The 25,167-nt window shown below is 46.8% G+C and overlaps 1 protein-coding gene across 1 annotated transcript in view; it reads left to right on the top strand.

Annotated features, from left to right (window-relative positions):
• malrd1 (MAM and LDL receptor class A domain containing 1) overlaps nt 1-24,551 on the top strand; it is a 408,505-nt gene extending 383,954 nt beyond the window's left edge. The window contains exons 22-24 of the mRNA XM_085987833.1: nt 1,942-2,020; nt 20,370-20,435; nt 22,348-24,551. Coding sequence (XP_085843959.1) covers nt 1,942-2,020; nt 20,370-20,435; nt 22,348-22,461 — 259 coding nt within the window. The 3' untranslated portion in view covers nt 22,462-24,551. The remainder of the gene's footprint in view (nt 1-1,941; nt 2,021-20,369; nt 20,436-22,347) is intronic.
• Nucleotides 24,552-25,167: the final 616 nt, after the last annotated feature.

Here is a 25,167-nt window from a genome sequence, read left to right as displayed (position 1 = left end):
TGAGAGGAAGGAATTAACTTGGAGTACAGATTGTCAGTGTTTGACAGCTTTAAACACTTGTCAAACGCTGATATTTCATCTGTCAAAAGCTTTTGACAGATGAAATGTCAATCTGTGATGTCACCTGTTGCCAGGTGGCCCTTAATTGGCCTGCTGAGCCCACTGGGCGGGCTCAACAAGGTCAATCAAGTGAAAATCGCGTGGGTTGGCCACAACTCGATGGAGGCGGGACTACAACCCCGAAAGTTGTAGTCCCGCCTCCTACACGCCTCCTCAATCAAAATCCAGCCTGCTGCATTGGCTCAAGATCCAGTCCATTATACCACACCATAACTTTGGTTTCGTGAGTTCTGTGACAGGCACTTGGGGAATAAAAAGGGGACAGCTCATTAATAATGAAAATAAAGTTGCTGAATCAGAAATCCAGCCAAAGCTGCTATAGTTATCATTACCTCTGTGACTGCACATCACCATTTGTTTAGTATTTAATCAAATAAAGCCTTACATTATGTAAAAAAAAAAGTAAATATTGTGCTACATCCCATTAACTGCATTCTGTTCCCTAAGAAGGGCCCTCAAAGTTTATAGATTTTCATCGGAGTATTTGAGCTGTAGAAATTGAAAACTGTTTTGATGCCAAATACAGCACTATGCTTTTGACTTTTAAATGGATCAAAAAAATCGAAGAGCACATGTGTGCGTTTTTCTAATGTTGTTTTTACCTGTTCCCTTCCCAAATATACAACAAAACTTCAGCACAATAAGAGTGTACAAATTATATATGCAAAATGTATGTTTGGAGTAATTTTATGAGCTCACACTGTCAGCTCAGATAGTCTTGGACAGCAGGCACCCTAATTTCCAACGTGTACTGCCAGCAGCATGGCCTCGTAAAATTACTCTTGCTATGTCTGTTTTTTACATGTTGTGAAGTTTACCTTTTTTTATCTCCAAACATATTTTTGAAAATATTTCTCTCGGAGTATAACTTTTGAACGTTAATTTATAATTTTTAATTTTTGTGAGCAATATCAATATTATTCCTCAAAATTGAACATTTCTGCACCTTTTTGACACCCAGAATCCTTATCAAGCAGGTCAGGTATAGCATGGTCAAATCACAGTGTTCCTTCTGCCCTCTGCTAATGATGTGCCTCATAAAAGCATTCCCTTTTGTACTGATAATGAATTTCCTCAGTCACCTTCGGCTTCTCTGAGTGATATTGCCAATCTTATGCCAACATATCAGTAAAATGTGGACAGTTTTGTGCTGTAGCCCTGAACACTAGCAAATGAATTCAGGTCCCTTACAACAAGCAGAAGAAGACCTTTGCCCTATCAGCCTAGGCTGAATTAAACCCCAAAAGACAGAAGTGAAGGATTAGTGTACTACATTATTTCACCACTCATTCTCCCATTATCATTTTATAGCTTTGCCCTAGAGGCGTGTTACCTGATAATGGTCTCACTTCAGCATTTGTAACCACGCACAGACACACACTTTGATTTTTATGAAGATCTACAAGTCAAAAAGCATTACGACTTTTCTCCTAATTATATTAGATGCTGAACTAAAACTGCCCTTTAACTATTCACGATTGGTAAAAAAAAATTATTTGTGGAATGAAAGTCACGCAATCTTCATGGTACTTTTGTGCTAGTGATGTTGTTCACAAGTGATACAATGATATACAATGTGACATGATTTAACTTGCAAACAAACAGAGTAAACATTGACAGACATTTTTTTTCAATTACATGTGTGCATGTTAACAATTAAAGCTGTGTTGTAAGTCTGTAGTTAAAAATATTGGCCCGGATTTTCAAGCAGAAGAAATTTGTGGGTAAGGTGTTCTGAACTCAAAAATTACCTATGTTTGGGATGTAACTTAATATTGAAGAGTTTCATATTTGTAACTTTTCGGATTACTTTTTTTAAAGGACACCTTTGTCGGGAACCAAGTGTGGTCCAATATCCAATATTCTGTATGGTGATCAAACGGCAGATCTGACTGCAGAGGTAAGTACCATTTTACAAGAGCTCTTGCGTCTATAAGAACATAAGAAATAGGAGCAGGATTAGGCCACTTGGCCCCTCGAGCCTGCTCCGCCATTCAATAAGATCATGGCTGATCTTGGACTCAAAGCCACTTCCCCGCCCACTCCCCATAACCCTTCACTCCCTTATCTTACAAAAATCTGTCTATCTCCACCTTAAATGTATTTAATGACCCAGCCTCCACAGCTCTATGGGGCAGAGAATTCCACAGATTTACGACAATCTGAGAGAAGAAATTCCTCCCCATCTCAGTTCTAAAGGGATGATCCTTTATTCCAAAGCTGTACCCCCCGAGTTCTAGATTTCCCCACAAGGGGAAACATCCTCACTGTATCTACCTTGTCGAGCCCCCTCAGTATCTTATATGTTTCAATAAGATCACCTCTCATTCTTCTAAATTCCAGTGAGTATAGGCCCAACCTGCTCAACCTTTCCTCATAAGTCAACCCCCTCATCTCTGGAATTAGCCGAGTGAATTGTCTCTGAACTGCCTCCAATGCAAGTACAGTATATCCTTCCTTAAATAAGGAGACCAAAACGGTACGCAGTACTCAAGGTGTGTGTTGAGTCTGTGTGTCCCAGTTATGCTTAGGATCAATCACTGGACACAGACAACAAGAATAACTTTTAGCAGGTCTTTACTATTCGGAGGTCAGGGCTGAACTGCCCAGCAGATCCCTACACAACACTTATATACCGGTGTGGTCACCACCGGTATTACAGTATACAGCAGCCAAGAGAAAGTAGTACATCTCTTAAGGTACTTCTCTTAAGGTGGAACAGGTTACATACACCACAATCCTCCCTTTTTAGCTTAACAGTTATATCCCCATTTAACATAACATAATAACATATATATATATACAACTTCATGCAAAACAGTTCAAAGATTCAGGCCTAGAAATTCAGTCGCGTTTGCGCCCACTTAGGGGCGAAAGAGTGGGTTGCGCCGGAAGTTTTTTAGTGCCCGAAATTAAGTTGGTCCCTAACAGCGGCGTTAGCCGGTAGCGCTGCGCCGGCACCGATGACGTCATCGGTGTGCGCAGCGCCCCGGTTCCGACGCGATTCCGTGCCGAAGGCCAAATTCAGTTGCGGCCGCCTCGCCCGCAGCGGCCGCAAACAACGTTTGAAAAACGGGGCCTTGCAGCTCCGAGAGGCCGGCGCATAAAGGTGGAGGGGCGGCCGGCCGCTTTCCCGGCGGCCGCATGGCCGCACCTCCCTCCTCGGACTCCTGCACCACCCCCCCGCGGCATTGCTGTCTGACTCCCGCGAGCCCGGCACTTCTCCGTGGTGCCGGGCTCATTTGCCGGGGGAATCCAGCGGCGATCTCACGGCTGCAGGCAGCTCCTCCTTAAGAGAAGGAGGAGGCCTGCAGTACCCCAGCCTGCCGCACCGCATCGGGTGGCGCAGCGGCAGCTGGACGCCTGAAATAGACTTTCATCGCCCCAAGCGAGGCGGCCAAACCCTGCAATAGCGCCCGCCTCCGTCTTGGCCCGTCGCAACTGAATTTCAGGCGGGCGCTACGGGAATCCGGGCGAGCGCTAACTTTCGGGCGCTAAAGACCTGGCGGGGCCTTACTGAATTTCTAGGCCTCAGTCTCTGAGGAGGCCTCCTGATTCGAGTTGGATAACGCCTTTCAGGGGTCTCTGATTCTCGTTGCTGGGGTGACTCATCTAGTTGGTCTCTTATGGATTGGACATCATCATCAGGTACATTCACTTCTGAGGTAGATGCTTCAGGTTCACTAACTTCTTCCACGGTTGTCTCTGCCGTAACCATGGGTTCGACCCTTGTTCTCGATTCTACCAGTTGGTCAGCATGACGCCGTATTACATTTTCACCAATATCTACCGTGTACATCAGGGGTCCTTGTCTGGCCCGAATTGTTCCAGATTGCCATTTCTCATTTTTATAGTCCCGGGCTAACACTGGTTGTCCTATTTCGAAACTCCGAGTGGTCTTGTTATTTATATGCTGGAACTGTTTGTTTTCAACTTCCCTCCGCACATTTGGTTTTAACAAGTCCAACCTGGACCGCAACCTCCTGTTATAAAACATCATGGCAGGACTTTGGTTTGTCACTGCATGAGTGGCGTTTCGATATGCCAGTAGGAATTTGTCCACCTTGTGTTGTAGTGGAATCTGATCTTCGCTCATGGCCTTTATTGCTTTTTTGAACGTTTGTACAAATCTCTCGGCCAACCCGTTTATAGCCGGATGATATGGGGCAGAGGTATAATGTTTCACCCCATTCTTCTTCATGAATTTCTGGAATTCTTCTGACACGAACTGCGGTCCGTTGTCTGAACATATTTGTTCTGGCAATCCATTTCTTGCAAATATCATTCTTAGCACCGCGATCGTCTTTTCCGAGGTAGTGGTAGTCATCTTAGTCACTTCTGACCATTTAGAATGTGCGTCCACCGCAATTAAAAACATGGAGTCCATGAATGGACCAGCAAAGTCAATATGTACACGTTGCCATGGGGTTGAAGGCCATTCCCATGGATGCAGCGGTGCAATCGGAGGTGCATTTTGCACTTTTTGGCACCCTGAGCAGCTTTTCGTCAGATCCTCTATCTGTTGGTCGATACCCGGCCACCACACATAAGCCCTAGCAAGGCTTTTCATCTTGACTCCCCCCAGATGACCTTCATGCAGTTCCTTTAGAACTCTCTCTCTTAACTTAGGAGGAATAATCACCCTTGTTCCATACATCAATGTTCCTTGACAGACGGACAGCTGTTCTCGTCTTGCTGAGAATGCCGGTAACAGTGGATCACCATGTGCTGGCCATCCCTTCACTGTCACTTCGTAGACCCGGGACAGTGTCGGGTCGTTCCTGGTTTCTCTTTCAATACTTGCATTGGTGACTGGTAAACATTCGATGATGGTCGAGTGAAATAACTCAACAGGGTCAACCGTCGGTGCCTCCTCCTCTGTAGGTAGTGGCAGGCGCGACAGCCCATCAGCATTACCATGCTGCTTTGTACCTTTGAATTCAATCTGACATTGATGTGCCCCTAGGAAAAGGGACCATCTCTGGAGTCTCTGTGCTGTCATCACCGAAACACCCTTCTTAGGGTTAAAAATGGATACCAACGGCTGGTGGTCTGTCAGAAGCGTAAACTTTTGGCCCTGCAGGTAATGATTAAACTTCTTTACTCCCCACACAAGGCTGAGAGCCTCCCTATCTATCTGAGCATAGTTGCGCTCCGCGGAGGTCAATGATCTGGATGCGAACGCGACTGGCCTCTCCAGGCCATTTGGCAACTTGTGTGAGAGTACTGCCCCAATACCATATGGAGAAGCATCACAAGCCAAACGAATAGGCAGCATTGGGTTGAAGTGAGCCAACACTTCCTCTGAGGTGATCAATGCCTTGCTTTTGCGAAAGGCCCTCTTACAGTCCTCGCTCCACTTCCATGGTACTCCCTTCTGCAAAAGAGCATTCAGCGGGTGCAGCACCGTGGATAAATTTGGCAGAAACTTATGGTAATAGTTAATCAACCCTAGGAACGACCTCAACTGGGATACATTATCCGGAGCGGGAGCCTTCACAACAGCTTCGATCTTGTCAGGAGACTTATGAAGCCCCTCCTGGTCAATGACATGACCACAGTACGAGATCTGCTTCTGAAAGAACTCACATTTCTGGCGATTAACTCGAAGTCCATATTCTTTCAATCTGGTGAGCACCAGTTCCAAATTTGCAAGGTGTTCCTCGTCATCACCTCCTGTAATCAGAATATCGTCCAGGTAACATTGTGTGCCTGGAATTCCCTGTAATACCTGCTCCATGGCCCTCTGCCAAATTGCTGGAGCCGATGCCACTCCAAAAACCAGTCTATTATACCGGTACAAGCCTCTATGCGTGTTGATCGTGAGATACTGGCGTGACTCTTCCTCAACTTCCATCTGTAAGTACGCCTGCGCCAGGTCTATCTTGGTGAAGTGTTTCCCGCCAGACAACGAAGCGAAGATATCCTCAATCCGCGGAAGCGGATACTGCACCGTGTGAAGCACCGGATTAACAGTGATCTTGAAATCTCCACAGATGCGAACCTTCCCCGGTTCCCCCGGCTTGTTGCTCGATGAACGCTTCATGACGGGAACAATGGGCGTAGCCCACTCACTCCAGTCTACCTTAGACAGTACTCCTGAACGTTCTAGCCCTTCCAGCTCAGCTTCCACAGCAGGTCGTATCGCATAAGGTACCGGTCTGGCTTTGAAAAATTTCGGGTTTGCATGTTCTTCAACCTTGATGTTTGCCGTAATTCCTCTCAGTGTTCCCAGTCCCTGTTGGAACACCTCTTTAGCATCGTCCAATATTCTGGACAATCGTTTAGGTTTGACATCTTTGTTACCGGAATCTACCGTTAGTGCTTTTAAGGAATGCCAGTCCATATTTATTTTCCTAATCCACTCCCGTCCCAGTAGTGGTGGACCTCCCTCAGGTAGCACATATAAGTCCATTCCTCGGCTTTCTTTGCCCTTGTGGACCACCTTTACCTCTATCTTCCCGATGGGGTATACTCTTTGCCCCGTGTATGTTTTCAATACAATCTCCGTATCCCGTAGGGGAATATGTGGGAATAACCTTTTGTAATCTTGCTTATTCATGACCGTCAATGCCGATCCAGTGTCCAATTCCATCTTCACTTGGACTCCTGCTATCTGAAGTGTGACCCAAATTGTTTGGAGGTCTGCTTCCTTACCAACATTGTGTACTCTTAGACTACCCAGTTCATTACTGCTGGAGTCTGAATCTGACTTCTGTTCGTTCGAACTGTTCTCTGTCACCTTGTGTACCTTTCTGTACTTTTCCTGCGGTGACTTTTTGTTGCTGGTCTTCTTTCCTGACCGGCATACTTTAGCTATGTGACCAAGCCTGCCACATTTTCTGCATTCCTGATTTTTGAACCAGCACTGGTTCTGATCGTGTGTTGTCTTTCCACAACGATAACATTTTACTGTACCCAAGACCATTTGATTGGTGCTGAGTTCCGGTGACCGTAGCTGCATTTCTGCCGTGCCTCTCGCTGCGGCTTCTTGCGATGCTGCAATAGTGACAGCTTTATCAAGTGTAAGATCATTCTCCTCAAGCAGTTGCTTTTGTGTTCCTTCTTTTAACAATCCACACACAAATTTATCTCTCAGCGCATCTGCTAGTCCTGTTCCAAACTGACAGTACTTCAATAGCTTACGCAGTTCAATTAAAAATTCAGCGTTGCTTTCGTCTTTCAGCTGCGTTCTTCTGTAAAATTTAAATCGTTCCGCTATCATCAGCGGCGTGGGGTTTAAATGATTTTTCAGGACAGTAACAATATTCGCGAAAGTCTGATCCGCCGGTTTATTTGGTGATAGAAGGTGCTTCAATAGCCCATATGTCTTCGCACCCATTGAGCTTAATAAGGTTAGTTCTTTCTCATCATCTGGTACCTTATTTGCTTTACAATAAACTTCCATGCGTTCTACATACGTGGTCCAATCTTCGATATCGCTATCAAAGGTATTAATGTTCCCATGTTTAGGCATCCTTGCAAGTTTTTAAATTTTTCTTTTTCTCAAAATGGCGGCTTCCCGCGCTTGTCTTCTTCTCCCGCCTACTAAAATGGTGGCTTCCCGCGCTTGGCGGTCTTTCCCGCGCTCGTCTTCTTCCCCCGCCGACTACAATGGCGGATTCCCGCGTTTGCCTTCTTCCCCCGCTGGCTGCAATGGCGATTGCCATGCTGTTGCCGTTCTCGCCTCCCCAGCGGTTCTCAATTCCCCGATGCTGCTTTGCCTCGCAGCCCCGCTTGCAGCCCGGTCCTGTACACCGGCTGCGTTTGAGTTCTCCGCGGCTCTCGTGCCTTAAGCTGCCCCAGTCGCTGCGCCTCTCGGCCTCAATTGCAGCCCGGCCCTTTTTACCGGCCGTGGTCGAGTTCTCCGCCCTTATTCCTCCGTTTTCCCTCCCCTACTCCACAGCCAACGCGGCCGACTTTCTGCTCGTGTCGCTGATCGGCTTACCCACCACCGTGGTAGAAGGGATGATCACTGCCTGTCGCTGATGGAGGGCTTCGTGGTCAGAATTTTTCTTTTTAACCCGGGTTCTCGATGCCTCCCGTGCGATGGTGCTCAGCAGGATGATGAGGGCGGATACCTCTTCTCGACGCCTGTTCTGAGGACGAAGCTGCCTTGGATGTAAAACTGCCGCAGGGTAAGATCGGACTCATCGCCACTGTTGAGTCTGTGTGTCCCAGTTATGCTTAGGATCAATCACTGGACACAGACAACAAGAATAACTTTTAACAGGTCTTTACTATTCGGAGGTCAGGGCTGAACTGCCCAGCAACTCCCTACACAACACTTATATACCGGTGTGGTCACCACCGGTATTACAGTATACAGCAGCCAAGAGAAAATAGTACATCTCTTAAGGTAGTTCTCTTAAGGTGGAACAGGTTACATACACCACAGTGTGGTCTCACCAATACCCTGTACAGTGTAGTGGGACTTCTCTGCCTTTATACTCCAATCCCCTTGAAATAAAGGCTAACATTCCATTTGCCTTTTTGATTACTTGCTGTACCTGCATGCTAACTTTTTGTGTTTCATGCACAAGGACCCACAGGTCCCTCTGAACTGTAGCATTTTGTAATCTCTCTCCATTTAAATAATAATTTGCTATTTTATTTTTCCTGCCGAAGTGTATAACCTCACACTTTCCCACATTATATTCCATCTGCCAAATGTTTGCCCACTCACTTAGCCTGTCTATATCCCTTTGCAGATTCTTTGAGTCCTCTGCACAACTTGCTTTCCCACCCATTTTTGTATCATCTGCAAACTTGGCTACATTACACTCAGTCCCTTCATCCAAGTCATTAATGTAGATTGTAAATAGTTGAGGCCCCAGCACCGATCCCTGTGGCAGCCCACTAGTTACCGTTTGCCAACCGGAAAATGACCCATTTATCCTGACTCTCTGCTTTCTGTTAGTTAGCCAATTTTCTATCCATGCTAATATATTACCCCCAATTCTGTGAGCTCTTGTCTTATGCAGTAACCTTTTATGTGGTACCTTATCAAATGCCTTCTGGTAATCCAAATACACCACATCCACTGGTTCACCTTTGTCCACCCTGCTCGTTACATCCTCAAGGAACTCCAGCAAATTTGTTAAACATGATTTCCCTTTCATAAAACCATGCTGACTTAGCTTGACTGCATTATGATTTTCCAAATGCCCTGCTACTGCTTCCTTAATGAAGGACTCCAGCATTTTCCTAATGACAAATGTTAGGCTAACTGGTCTATAGTTTCCTGCTTTCTGTCTCCCTCCTTTCTTAAATAGGGGTGTTACATTTTCTAATCTGCTGGGACCTCTCCAGAGTCCAGGGAATTTTGGTATATTGCAACCAATGCATCCACTATCTCTGCAGCCACTTCTTTTAAGACCCTGGGATGCAGGCCACCTGGCCCAGGGGACTTGTCATCTTTTAGTCCCATTATTTTACCAAGTACTATTTCCTTAGTGATAGTGATTGTCTTCAGTTCCCCCTCCCTGTGGCCCCTTGATTATCCATTATTGTGATGTTGTTAGTGTCTTCTACCGTGAAGACAGATACAAAATATTTGTTCAGTGTCTCTGCCATTTCCCCGTTCCCCGTTATTAATTCCCCATTCTCATCCTCTAAGGGACCAACATTAACTTTAGCAACCCTCTTCCTTTTTATATACCTGTAGAAGCTCTTACTATCTGTTTTAATGTTTCTTGCCAGTTTACTCTCATAATTTATCTTCTCTCTATTTTTTTTTAGTCATCCTTTGCTGGTTTTTAAAAATTTCCCAATCCTCTGGTCTCCCATCAATCTTGGCAACATTGTATGTCTTCGTTGTCAATTTGATTCTATCCTTTACTTCCTTAGTTAGCCATGGATGGTGCTCCCTTCTCTTAAAATCTTTCTTTCTCACTGGAATATATTTTTGTTGAGAGTTATGAAATATCTCCTTAAATGTCCACCACTGCATTTCAACTGTCTTACCATTTAATTTATTTTTCCAGTCCACTTTAGCCAGTTCTGCCCTCATGCCATTGTTTAAGATCAGGACACTGGTTTGAGATACAACTTTCTCACCCTCCAACTGAATTTGAAATTCAACCATGCTATGATCACTCTTTCCTTGAGGATCCTTTATTATGAGATCATTTATTAATTCTGTCTCATTACACAGTACCAGATCCAAGATAACCTGCTCCCTAGTTGGTTTCATTACATACTGTTCTAGGAAACCATCCCGGATGCACTCTATGAACTCTTCCTCAAGGCTACCATGGCCAATTTGATTTGTCCAATCAATATGGAGATTAAAATCACCCATGATTATTACCATACCTTTTTTACAGGCCTCCATTATTTGTTGATTTATACCCTGTCCAACAGTATTGCTACTGTTCGGGGCCTGTAAACTACGCCCACCAGACTTTTTCCCTTTATTATTTTTTATCTCCACCCAAACCGATTCTACATCTTGATCTTCTGAGCCAATATCACTTCTCACCGCTGCACTGATCCCATCCTTTACCAACAAAGCCACCCCACCTCCCTTTCCTTTCTGTCTATCCTTCCGAATTGTCAAATACCCTGGAATATTCATTTCCCAGCCCTGATCACCTTGCAACCACATCTCTGTAATGGTGATCAGATCATACCCATTTGTATCTGTTTGTGCCGTCAACTCATCTACCTTGTTACGAATGCTGTGTGCATTCAGATATAGAGCTTTTAACTTTATCTTTTTACCATTTCTCCTTGTTTTGGCCCCATTTTCTGTTGCACTCTAATTTTTAAACATTCTGGGGGAAAAATTCAGTTGGTAGCGCCACCCATTAACGCCTTAAGAGGGCGCTAAGTGTGGCGCAAACCAACCAGCGCCCGGGCGCGGCGACATCTGCGCCTCTCGCAAAATTGACCGGACATTTTGCGGCGGCGCTAAACAATACTGCCATGATCTCCTGCGGCGGCAGGTGCATGGGGAGGAAGATGGAGTGTCACACAGCCAATTAGGGTTGAGGCTGGTGGTCCCATTCCAAAAGTTAAAGCTCTCCAGCTGATGGCTCCCTTTTATAAGAAGGCCAATCAGAAATTGGTAGGCAGCAATTCCAAGGTCTTCCACTCCATGATCTCGGCAGTTCCCACTTCTGTCGCAGCAATGGTATCAACAACAACAAATTACATTTATACAGCGCCTTTAATGTGGTAAAACATCCTAAGGTGCTTCACAGGAGCGTAATCAGACAGAATTTGACACTGAGCCACAAAATGAGATATTAGGACAGGTGACCAAAAGTTTGGTCAAAGAGTTAGTTTGTAAGGAGCGTTTTAAAGGAGGAGGGAGAGGTAGCGAGGCGGAGAGATTTAGGGGGGGAATTCCAGATATTGCTGGGCAGAAGTGAGGTGTGAGCCTTGGGGATTTCAGCAGAGAGAGCAGCCTCACTGTTGAATTTGCCCAAGGGGTCCTTGTGACATCAGTGCCATGTATGGAGTGGATAGAAGTTCTGCCTGCCCAGGCCCCATTGGAAAATCTTAGTCGCTCCTCTTCTGGATGGAGACCTGGAATTTCTGGGTTCCATCTGATTTCCCTCTCCAACAGGTACCTTGGACCTGCTTTACCCCCCCATTTCACTCCGCGCCGCAAGGAAATTTGGGGCCTGTTTTGTTTTTATGTTGATTTCGTTAAATATTTTTGTTTGAACACTCGGGTAAGAAAGTCCTCTGTGTGCTATTTTAAAGTAATTAGTTAGTGTGTTCAGGTGAAATTTCTCTTTAATAAAGTTGCTACCCCATTTACTTGAAATGGGTTGTCAGCTTTGTTAAAATGGTAAATGTTGAAATTTCTGTCCCAGGTGCGATGTCATCATTGACTGTGTAAGAAAGTTAAATGAATGTAAGCAGATAGACAATGAACCCAGTGACTGTCATTTCAGCTGTTTATACTGATTCTGCTTCACAATGTTGGGATCAGTACTTCATCAAGGCAGTTCTCCTGCTGATTATGTCAACTTAACTCAATATTTAAAATAAACAATGTTTTTAACAATAAACTTTGTAAAACCAATTATAGAAATTTGGGGGTTTAGTGTCGGCTGCTATGGCCAGTTTTGATGAAAAAAATGGCGGCTGACTCGCTTCCGCCCGCTACCGGCGGGTCCCACGGCGGCTGCCATTTTTGGCAGTTCGGCAGCGCTGCCATTGCCAGCGCTCGCTAGAGAATGAAAATCAGGCAGATCAGGATGTCAATGCGTGTGCATGCTGATTTGATGCATGATCTGCCATTTTCGATGTCGCCGCTCCCCTTACCGCCCTCTCTTAATCACGTCCAGCTGATCGAATGTTCAGCAGCAGGAAGGAGCCCCCAGCAGTGCTATTTAAAGGGATCATCAACAACTTGAAGCTGACATTGTTTCTCAGTTTGACTGGCTCTGTCTAGGTTCCTGCAACACTTGCAGCTTTCTAAACTTGTTTAAAGTTGCTGAGGTCACAGGTAATGTTGCTGCAAGTGGAGAACTCCTTCATTCTCATTTAAAGGCTTCTGCTCACACCACTTGCTCACAGTCATAGGTGTAGTCTATGTACCTTTAAGGGGAGAACTACTTTTTACAGCTCCTGTATCCTGTAGTACCGGCAGTGATCACACCTGTATATAAACCCTGAGTGGTGCTCTGTACAGTCAGTTGCAGTTTGAACCTCATTCAGTAAACACCTGTTGATCATTCCCTGTAGTCTTTGTCTGATTATTGAAGGACACAACATTAAGCTACCCGGATCTAACATTGGCGACGAGAAGATTCGAACCTACCTGACCTCCCAGGGATTCGCTCCTGGAGAACAGTGGAAGGAGGCCGAGTCCAGAAGCACGGGCATCGCAGGGGAGGCTGTCGAGAGCCAGGCTTGGCCTTCCAGCCATGGTGGTCCAGCGAAACGGGCTGGCAACAGGTACTGCGCAGACCCTTCCCAGACAGCGGCGGCTAGAGCCGACCGAGCGGCACAGAAAGGGCCGAGCAGCGTCGACGGGGGAGAGAGAGGGCAGAGCGCACGGGGCGCAGCTGGTGCTCAAGGGCCGAACAGCGTCAACAAGAGAGAGCAGAGCGCAGCCGATGTTCGGGACCAAGCGACGTCAACGGGGGAGAGAGGTGAGAGAGAGCAGAGCGCAGCCGGTGTTCAGGGACCGAGCAGCGTCAACGGGGGAGAGAGGCACGCAGGAAAACGCAAGGCGCTGCCATTGCCACGAGGACCGCAGAGAACGGCATTGGCAGCAGCGCCGGAGCAGCGCGCGAGGCCCACAGGGTGTCGCCATTTGCCAGGAGGACCGCTGAGAGCGGCATTGGCAGCAGCGCGGTAGATGCCATTTTAAGCTGCTGCGGGGAAGAAAGGAAAGCGCGGGAGATGCCATTTTAAGCCACAGCGGGGAAGAAAGGAAAGCGCGGGAGACGCCATTTTACGACGCAGTGGGGAAGAAAGGAAAGCGCGGGAGATGCCATTTTAAGCCAGTCTAACCACACCCAGAAATGCCGAAAAGTGGCAGTATCACAGCATTCGACAATGAAGTCGAAGATTGGACGACATATGTCGAACACATAGAAGTATACTGCAAGGCGAATGAAGTGCCAGATGACAAGAAAGCGCTGGTATTGTTGAATTCAATGGGTGCAAAAACGTATGGCTTACTATGAAACCTAGTAACCCCAGAGAAGCCAGTAGAAAAGGGTTTTGAAAACATAGTGTCAATCCTACAGGACCACTTAAACCCCACACCGCTGCTGATAGCAGAAAGATTTAAGTTTCACAAAAGGAACCAGCATAAAGATGAAAGTAATGCTGAGTATTTAACGGAACTGTGCAAGCTATCGAAACACTGCCAGTTTGGAACGGGACTAGCAGATACTTTAAGGGACAAGTTTTTGTGTGGGCTTCAAAGTGAAGGAACCCAGAAACGGCGTCTATCAGAAAAGGATCTTACGCTGGACAAGGCTTTCAGCATTGCAGTATCACATGAAGCAGCCACACAGGGCGCTGCAGAGATACAACGGAGACCGCAAGAATATGGCACAAATGAAATGTCATACGGAACAGTGAAGTGCTATCGCTGCGGCAGAACAACACACGACCATGATGATTGCTGGTTCAAGGACAAAGTGTGCAGACAGTGTGGAAAAGTAGGACACATAGAAAGACTCTGCAGGTCGGGAAAGAAAACCAGCAGCAAGAAATCTCCACAGGAGAAGTACAAGAAGGTACATAAGGTGACGGAGAGTAGTTCAGACGAACAGAAGAGTGATACAGACTCCGGAAGCAAGGAGCTGGGTTGTCTGAAACTACATAATGTGATCAAAACGGAGGATCACCAAACTATCTGGGTCACGCTCAAGATAGCAGGAGTCCAAGTGAAAATGGAATTGGACACAGGATCAGCCCTAACAATCATAAACCGAAGGGACTACAAGCGGCTATTCTCACATATACCCTTGAGAGATACAAAGATTGTCTTGAAGACGTACACGGGGCAAAAAGTCTACCCCAAAGGAAAGATAAGGGTGAACGTTATATATAACGGCAAGGAAACACCAAAAATGGACCTATATGTACTGCCAGATGGAGGACCACCACTGCTAGGACGTGAATGGATCCGGAAGATACAATTAGATTGGCATTCCATACAGGCAGTGAAGGTTGAGGCCAAAAAGGATGACGACGTCACACCTGGACGACTGTCAAAAATGCTAACTGACGCACAAGAAGTGTTCCAGGAGGGACTCGGAACACTAAAAGGCATAACAGCAACGATTAAAATAGAGGAAAATGCAAGCCCAAAGTTTCTTAAGGCCAGACCAGTGCCTTATGCGATCAGACCAGCCGTCGAAGCAGAGCTGGAAGGGTTGGAACGTTCAGGAGTTCTGTCCAAAGTAGACTGGAGTGAGTGGGCTACACCCATCGTTCCTGTAATGAAGAGGTAATTGAGTAGTACGCCTGGGGAACCAAAGAAGGTCCGCATCTGTGGGGGTTTTAAGGTGACAGTGAACCCAGTCCTTCACACGGTACAATATACGCTTCCACGAATTGAGGATATTTTCGCCTCGCTATCTGGAGGTAAACGCTTCACCAAAATTGATCTAGCCCAGGCGTACTTGCAAATGGAGGTAGAAGAAGCCTCGAAACAATACCTCACGATCAACACTCATAAAGGTCTCTATCAATACAACCGGCTGGTGTTCGGGGTAGCATCGGCTCCAGCTATTTGGCAAAGGGCGATGGATCAAGTCCTGCAAGGGATTCCAGGGACCCAGTGTTATTTGGACGACATTTTGGTCACGGGCGAAAATACAGTGCTCACCTCGCCAACTTGGAGAAGGTGCTCACCAGATTAAAGGATTATGGGCTACGAGCTAATCGCCACAAGTGCGAGTTTTTCCAGAAGCAGATCTCGTATTGTGGCCACGTCATCGATGAAGAGGGGTTACATAAGTCCCCTGAAAAGATTGAGGCAGTAGTCAAGGCTCCAGCACTGGAAAATGTGTCACAACTGAGGTCGTTCCTCGGGCTGGTAAACTACTACCATAAGTTCTTACCAAATTTGTCCACGGTATTACACCCACTGAACACCCTACTGCAAACAGGGGTACCATGGAAGTGGAATGACGAACGTAGACGAGCTTTCCAGAAGTGTAAAGAATTGATCACATCAAAAGAGGTGTTGGCACATTTCAACCCAGCACTACCAATTCGTTTGGCATGTGATGCATCACCCTATGGTATTGGAGCGGTGCTGTCGCACAAATTCCCAGATGGGTTGGAGAGGCCAGTAGCCTTTGCGTCTCGGTCACTAACCTCAGCCGAGCGCAACTACACCCAGATTGACAGGGAGGCCCTCAGCCTAGTATGGGGAGTAAAAAAATTCAACCACTATCTGCATGGGCAGAAGTTCACCTTGCTGACTGACCACCAACCACTTGTCTCCATCTTTAATCCTAAGAAGGGCGTTCTAGTGATGACTGCACAACGGTTACAAAGATGGTCTCTGTTTCTAGGGGCGAATCAATATGAAATAGAATATAAAGGCACGAAACAGCATGGAAACGCTGATGGGCTTTCACGCCTGCCACTGCCTACTGTGGAGGAAGCGCCAGCAGTGGACCCTATCGAGATATTTTATTCGTCAATAATTGAACGATCGCCAGTAACGAATGCGGATATAAAGAAGGAGACCCGCAATGATCCGACACTGTCTCGGGTATATGATTTGACGGTGAGGGGATGGCCAACACATGGCGACTCACTGTTGCCAGCTTTCTCATCCAGAAGAGAACAGCTGTCAGTATGCCAGGGGACAGTGATGTGTGGATCCCGAGTGGTGATTCCACCCAAGTTAAGGGAGAGAGTGCTAAATGAGCTTCATGAAGGTCATCTGGGAGGGGTGAAAATGAAAAGCCTTGCTAGGGCTTATGTGTGGTGGCCGGGGATCGATCAACAAATTGAGGACCTAACCAAAAGCTGCTCAGGATGCCAGAAGGTCCAAAATGCACCACCACATGCCCCTCTACACCCATGGGAGTGGCCCTCCTCTCCATGGCAATGGGTGCACATTGATTTTGCTGGTCCATTCATGGACTCAATGTTCTTAATAGCAGTGGATGCTCACTCGAAATGGCCTGAGGTGATAAAAATGTCCTCAACCACTACAGAGAAAATGACTGCAGTCCTACAGACCATATTTGCCAGGAACGGCTTGCCAGAGCAGATTTGCTCTGATAATGGACCACAGTTTGTGTCCGAAGAGTTTCGGAAATTTATGAGAAGGAATGGGGTCAGGCATTACACATCCGCCCCGTATCATCCAGCCACAAATGGATTGGCTGAGAGGTTCGTACAAACCTTTAAAAAGGCGATAAAGGCCATGTGCAACGATGAAATTCCACTACAGCATAAGGTGGACAATTTCCTATTAGCCTACAGAAATGCGACACATGCAGTCACCAACCAGACCCCGGCCATGATGTTCTTTAACCGAAGGTTGAGATCTCGTCTGGATTTGCTCAGACCAAATGTGCGAAGAAATGTTGAGGATAAACAATTCCAGCACATCAATGAGAAGCCGACAAGGAGCTTCAATGTAGGACAACCAGTCTTGGCCCGTGACTACCAAATAGAGAAATGGCAACCCGGAACGATATGCACAAGGCAGGGGCCATTAATGTACACAGTGGATGTCGGGGAGAACATTGTGAGACGCCACGTCGATCAGATCTTAGCGTCACAGGAACGAGTCAACCCCATGTCTCGAGTACCTGGGAATGAACCCGACATAACGGTAGCATCTACCTCAGAACCAGTAGCAGTGGAAACCGATGAACTAACCGACGAAAAGGGGCCAGAATCGCCTCCGCACCAAGAACAAGAACCTCAGGAAAGGCGCTAGCCCGAAAGGATCAGGAAGCCGCCCCAAAGACTGAATCTATAAATGGACTATTGTTGTTTAATGTACATGTTAAAGTGTTAATTGTTATTTGAATATGATGGGTACTGCTAATCTAAAAGGGGAGGAATTGTAGTGTATGTACCTTTAAGAGAGAACTACTTTTACAGCTCCTGTATACTGTAGTACCGGCAGTGACCACACCTGTATATAAGCCTTGAGCATGCCTCTGTACCCCCAGTCTTGAGACTACCCTACTCCAGTAAATACCTGTTGATTGTTAAGTTACAGCATCCGTGTGGTTATTGAAAAACATCATACTCTCAGAATCACGGATCTAACAAGAGCAGTCTGCACTTCCACTGCAGCAATGAGACGTTGGGATGCTGCTGCCTGTGCTACAATGGAAGCTGCAAGATCGCCCATCACACCCAGCATCATCTGTGGGTCCACAAGGTCGCTCCTGGAGTTGTCTGTCATTTCCATCCTGGAAACCACGGTCTCCAAGCTCTGTGCAAAGCCCCGTCCAATTTTGGAGCCGAACTCCTCCATGCTCCTTGACACTGACAAGAGGCTCTCTGGCAGGCTTGCCATTGCATCTAGTTTTTCCGTGTGCATGCCCATCACCCTTGTTCTGAAGGCCGCACCATCGAGGTCATCAGCTGAATCCTGTGGAGCAGAACTTGTACACGAACCCACCCTCCGGGTTGTTGGCACCGAAGCTACCCTTTCCCACTGGCCTGACTGCAGCCTACTCGTGCCTGGTGACTCACCATGAGCAGATCCTGCCTCTATACTACCCTCTAAATTCCACGCAGTGCCATTTTCTGAGCTGGTGTCTGAGTGTCAAATGTAGTGCCGATGTGTCTTCTTTTTAGTCTCTTCCTTCAGTTTGCTCAACATGAGGGACAGGCTGGCCTGCTGGCAGTTCTTGGGTATCTGAAAGCAGAAAGGCACAAGGGTTGGGTTGTGGTGAGAGGAGGGGAGAAGCAAGATATCCAGGCATACACCACCAGCAGCTTGTAAGTGAGAAGAGATTGTGGGATGAGGGGGAAGTGGGATGTGAGAAGAAGGATTAGGTATGAGCATAACGTCATCATCAGCAACGGCTTCAACTTCTCCGCTGACTCCGGCACCTCCCCTCCAATAATTTCAAGCCCCGATTTCTCCGGGTCAGTCAGGTTCTCTCTTGAGGTTTGGCTGACTCCTGTCTGCCATTGCTCCCTCCTGTTATGAGCCACCTTTGCCTGCAAGAGAAAGGAAGTGTGTCAGTGAGTGTGATGCAATGTGTTTGGGTGATGTGCCTGCCATGGTTGAATAGCTGTCAGTGTGTGCAAGGTGTGAGATGTGGGTGAGTGTTGCAGCAGTGGTAAGGTTGTGAGGGTGAAGTGAAGTCATGATTGTGAAGCCTGAGTGGTGATAGCTAGAGATTGTTGGTAGATGAGTGCTGGGGGTGTGGTGCATTGAGCAGTGCGTGAGACTTGTGGTACAGATGGTGGGATATGGCATTTGCTGAAGCCTTCATTCATCTTGACCTGCCACGTGAGGTCATTAAACTTTTTTCGGCATTGGATCCTGGTCCTTGGGCCCACACTGGTGGCCGTGACGGAGTCAGCAATCTCCTCCCACAACCTTCAGCAAATGGCCTTGTATGGCCTCCTGCCACCCTGCGGGTACAGGGCAGGACCAAGGCCTCCCACTTTTGTTGCACCGCCAGGACCAAGGCCTCCATTGCAGCATCTGAAAACCTCCTTGCTCGCGCCCTTGGTTGCTGTGCCATGTCTTGCTCTACAATGACAATGAGGTGCTTCTGCAACAAAGCACCTCCTCTTTATGTAGTGCAGAGAGCCTAGGCCAAACTTTATTGTAGACTGCACCCGATATTGGTTCCCCCCATTCAACGCTAAGCCAATCAGCAATGTGTTTAGCGCTGAGATCAGCACTCTAATCATTATAATGAGCAGACAGCATGAATTTCACGTGCTGCCTACACCACTTTGAGCGGGTGCAGGCAAATAGTGCTGGCCCGTGACAACGCCTGTTTTTGGGCCATATCCAATTTCTACGCCATAGTTCTTGGTTAATGGCTTGAATTAAAAGAAAAGACTCCCGAGGTGGATACAGGCACTGCTTGCTGTATTGCGAAGTCCTATAAACCAGAGATCTCGGGTTTGATTTTTGCTTTCTTCTGAACCTGCATTTGGGTCTCTACAATTGGTCCTTATTGGGGCCCTGGTTTAGGGAAAGAAAAAGATCAGCCTGGCTTCCAGTTTCTGATCACTGTCCAGTAACCCCTGCTGGAATGTGAACGGGCATGGATGCTGTACGAGGACAGGATGAGAGTCTGCTATGATGCCATCCATGCTCAATAGGAACATGTCAGTCACTGCCTAGGCTTCCATATGAAGAATGGTCACATGGTAGCAGAGGGCTGTCAGCTAAGGAAGTACCCATGCCTTCAGGAGAGGAAGGGAGAAAATTGATAAGAAAAAACAGGTCCCTGAAAATAAAACATGCTCTTTAAATATCATTGGGCTGTATCAGGCGAACAAAAGAAAATCTATTCATCCTTACTTTTAATCAATATCTGCAGGATACAAATAACCCTAATTATATTTGGCAGGATACATGGAAAAAATACCAAAAAAGTCTTAGTTAAGACTTGTTAAATTCACAAGACAAATGTTTCTTTCTGTATGAATGGTATCCCGGGACTTGTCCAGTTTTATTCAATAAAAATGTAATTAGTCATGTTGTTCTGTGGTGTTTGTTTTCCTAACAGTTCTCAGTGTGGAACTGTGCGATGTAACTGACTGTTTGCCAAAGCAGTGCCGTGCTACTGTGCTTTCTTTTTCAGTATGCAATGGAGGACCTTTCGACTAGTCCGGCTATCAGTGTTTACCCCTGGCACACTCTGTGTAAGGTAAGGTCAGATCGAGCTATTGATAAAAAATAGTTTTACTAAATTGGGGTAAATAAACCATCCCAAAATTTACCTCATTACTGAGACAGTGGAACAATAACAAAGTTAAATATTTTTGTTGCGTTATCTGTTCTGAAACAAATATTAAAAATTAAACTAAATTCACTGGGCTTAGCAAGAGGAGCTAAATGTTACCACAAATTCCTGAATATCTCAGATCCATAAATCACTTCATTGTGAAACAAAAAGAGGTTCCCAATATGTTTTCCTAAGATTTCACAAAATGCAGGAAAAATGGGCTGGAATTTGAATTTGGAGGCGGGTAGGGAGCGGGTGTGCTGGAAAGCAGTCGGGAAACCTGAGAGAACGGGTTTCCCTCAGGCCCTGCCGAATTTAACAGCGGGGCCTGATTAGCATTTCAAAGCTCTGTTTCCTGCTCGCAGACAGCCAGATGGAGAGGCTGGCTGGCGAGCGGGTAGGCCAGCGGTACTAGGCCACAGAGAAGAGGGAGGCAGGCATCGGGCGGTGTGGTCGGAGGCCGGAGGAGGATCGGGGCCAGAGGATCGTGGCCGGAGGAGGATCAGGGGGCGGGGGGAGGGGGGGGGAGGGGGGGTGGTTGGAGGCTGAAGGAGGATCAGGGCTGAGGGAGGAACAGGAGTGGGGGGGGCGGTGCTGGTCGGAGGATCAGGGCCGGGGGAGGATCCGGGCCAGAGGGGGGAAGTCGGGAAGGTGATCGGGGGCCAGAGGGAAGATTGGTGCCGGTGGCCAAGGATCAGAGGCCTCGGGGGGCTAGGAGGCCTTGGGTGGGGGAGGGGCGGGAGGAGGTCGGAGGCCTCGAGGCAGGGAGGTTGGAGGTCAAGGGCGAGATGGGAAGGTGCGGGGGGTGGGTGAGGCAGGGATGCTGGATCCAGCAGATAAGTGCAAAGGCATTTACCTCCTGGATCCAGCAGTCCTCGCCTCCCTTTAGCTGGCGGGTTCCCCGAGGCCAGGGAAACCTGCCCACCCAGTTAAATTTGAAATGGTGGATCACCATGAGGCACGCCAGCCTCATTATAATATTTAAATGAACGACCCGTCTCCTGGGAGCGGGTTGGCTGCCCGCTCCTCGTCGCATCTCCGTTAAAACTGGAAGTGGGCAGGTTGGGGTCGGGATTCAGTTTTTTAACTCTTTAACCTCCCACCTGACTCCAACCCACCCGATATTTAGGGTTAAAATTCCCCTCGTACTGTCTACAAAAGTTGATGGTACTGATTTTGCCTACAATAAATGAGTTACGACATCATGAACTCATTTCACTTACCAAAAGACAATTCTGTCAGTGAAATCCGGATTAGCATTTGACGTTTTGTCATTGTTCATCCCACAGATTCACTTAATTTTGTGTTTTTAGCTGTACTTGTGGTCTGGAGCTGCAGAGTATGGGGTGTGAGCACACTTGGACCTCGAAATTCACTGCCGGCGCAAACTCAGTACAGGAAACAATCCCTGCCCGAGGCTCAATATTAGGTGGGGGAGCCGCAGACACCTGCTGGGTGTCCCGAGGCAGCTCGCCAGTGGAGATGTCTGGAATTTCTCTAGACTGTTATGGATACGGTAAAAAGTGATGACTATCCTATTTACCTATCTGGATGAAAATGTTAGCTAAGATAATTAGCACATGAAAGATCACAGCCAAAGTCATAGGGATTTTATAAACTGGAAGAATCATTTTCCTCAAGTCTAATCACATAATGAATATCAAAACTTGGAATATTCAACCTTCCTGGATTACAGCAAATGGAGGGAAGCTCATGAAAAAAAATACAGATTTTAGGTGTAACAGACTGTCCCTACATTGGCTCAGGCCAGAAGATAATTCAAGAAAAAATGTTTTTAAGTAATAAGTTTGGCATTTCTTGTTCATTTTTACAGGTGTTTTCTAACGTATCAAATGCGCCCATTTCCTTTTCCAACCCTCTGTATGAAGCTAAAACAGGGAACAGGACGGCACCAGCAGAAGGAATTTCTGGAACGTTGCAAATATAATCAAATGAAATCGAGAAACACTTAAAATCCTAAGATCCACAAACAGGACTGCCCTGGTAGACCCATCGTTTCAGCCTGTTCTTGCCCCACGGAACTTATCTCTTCCTATCTCGAGTCTATCTTTTCTCCCCTTGTCCAGTCTCTTCCCACCTACATCCGCGACTCTTCTGATGCCCTCCGCCCCTTTAACAGTTTCCAGTTTCCTAGCCCCAACCGCCTCCATTTCAGCATGGACGTGCAATCCCTCTACACTTCCATCCCCCACCAGGATGGCCTGAGGGCGCTCCACTTCTTCCTTGAACAGAGGTCCAACCAGTCCCCATCCACCACCACCCTCCTCCGCCTGACTGAACTTGTTCTCACATTGAACAACTTCTCCTTTGACTCCACTCATTTCCTCCAAATTAAAGGTGTTGCTATGGGTATCCGCTTGGATCCTAGCTATGCCTGCCTTTTCGTGGGATATGTGGAACACTCTTTGTTCCAGTCCTACTCGGGGAGTCCCCTCCCTCACCTCTTTTTCTGGTACATTGATGACTGTATCGGTGCCATTTCCTGCTCTCGCCCTGAACTAGACAATTTCATTCACTTTGCCTCCAATTTCCACCCTTCCCTCACCTTCACATGGTCCATCTCTGACTCTTCCCTTCCCTTCCTCGACTTCTCCGTCTCCATCTCTGGGGATAGGTTATTGAACAACATTCACTACAAGCCCACTGACTCCCACAGCTACCTGGACTACACTTCCTCCCACCCCGCCTCCTGTAAGGACTCTATTCCATTCTCCCAGTTTCTCCGTCTCCGCCACATCTGCTCTGACTATGCCACCTTCCAAACCAGTGCTTCCGACATGTCTTCCGTTTACCTCAACCGAGGATTCCCCTCTACCGTGGTTGACATGGCCCTCGATCGTGTCCGTTCTATCACCCGCACTTCTGCCCTCACACCTGCCCCTCCCTCCTGGAACCACGATAGGGTTCCCCTTGTCCTCACCTTTCACCCCACCAGCCTCCACATTTAATGGATCATCCTCTGCCATTTCTGCCACCTCCAAATGCATCTTCCCCTCCCCTCCCCTTTCAGAGTTTTGTAGGGACTGCTCCCTCTGAGACACCCTAGTCCACTCCTCTATCACCCCCAGCACCCCTTCCCCTTCGCCCGGCACCTTCCCGTGCAAGCACAGGAGATGCAACACCTGCCCTTATACCTCCCTCCTTCCCACTGTCCAGGGCCCCAAACACCCCTTCCAGGTGAAATAGCGATTTACTTGTACTTCTTACAATCTAGTATACTGTATTCGCTGCTCACAATGTGGTCTCCTCTACATTGGGGAGACCAAATGCAGATTGGGTGACCGCTTTGCGGAACACCTCCGTTCAGTCCGTAAGGGTGACCCCGAGCTTTGGGTCACCTGTCATTTCAATTCACCGCTCCATTCCCACTCAGACCTCACCGTCCGCGGCCTCTTGCATTGTTCCATGGAAGCTCACCGTAAGCTCAAGGAACAGTACCTAATCTTTCGATTAGGCACTTTACAGCCTTCCGGACTCAATATCGAGTTCAGCAATTTCGGATCATAACCTCGGCCCCTATTATATTTTTATATATTTTTTATCCACACCTTTGGTTTGTGCCTTTTCCTTTTTTTTCTCTCCCCAATGTCTCTCATTCTGCCAGCGCATTTCACACTTCATCTAGATCAATCTTTTGTCTCTTACCTGTCCTATTACCATCTCGTCTCATCTTGAATACCTCTTAATGTCTCTTCACTTCCCTTTTGTTCTTTCAGCCCCTCCCCCATTTCCCAGCCCCTAAACTGGCCTTTTAATCTGTTTCATTTCCTGCCTTTTTTTCTCAGTTCTGACGAAGGGTTTCGACCTAAAACGTTGACTCTGTTTCTCTCGCCATGGATGTCGCCTGGCCTGCTGAGTTTTTCCAGCATTTTCTGTCGTTGTTTAAAATTGAATACACTTGCCTATCAAATTGTGACTCTCAGAACTAAGTTTAAAAAGGGATGCTGATGTTCGAAAATGTTTGTATGATTCTTACTACAATAAAAAACAGTAATTGCCTTTCTGACAACAACCGTAGGAATGTTTATTCTGACTAAATAAATAAAGTTTTTGGTAAACTTCTCTACTTGAAATAGCTACTTAGGGAAATTATGCTTTGTGCTCAGCTATGCAGTAGGCTCTGTGACTATTTAATTACATTGACTGTAAAGGCTTCCCTTGCTGATCATAAATTGAGCTGATGTCATGTTTAATGTGAGCATTAAAGAGGACCATGTGCCGTGGTACATATGGAATGCATCATTAAGATAGAGGCTAGAGTAAAATAAAACTGTCCAGTGACGTAATTCTGAAAAATTATATAATTAGATGTATTCAAGGTGAAGCCGATTGTTTAGCAATGTTACAAAATCAGCATATTTCTCAATTTACTGCAATGTGTCAAATCATATTGTCACTTAAGGTGCCCCATTAATGCATCAACAGCTCCTTGGCACTAATTGTATGTGTATTTGGCCATTTTCAATACTCATAGTCAACACACAGACTCACCCATTTTACCTTGTTGTCTTTTCTATCCTTCTGCCCATTTTATGACCTGCTTGGGCAGCTTTATATTCATCATTATCATTGCATGTCCTTCCCACTTCAGTATTTTACTGATACTGCCTGCCCCTTCTTCATCTTCTACTTT

Source organism: Somniosus microcephalus, chromosome 5 (assembly GCF_052327205.1).
Source record: "Somniosus microcephalus isolate GS21.2 chromosome 5, FLI_Smic_1.0, whole genome shotgun sequence".
Classification (NCBI taxonomy): domain Eukaryota; kingdom Metazoa; phylum Chordata; class Chondrichthyes; order Squaliformes; family Somniosidae; genus Somniosus; species Somniosus microcephalus.
This window is presented reverse-complemented; position numbering and strand designations above follow the sequence as displayed.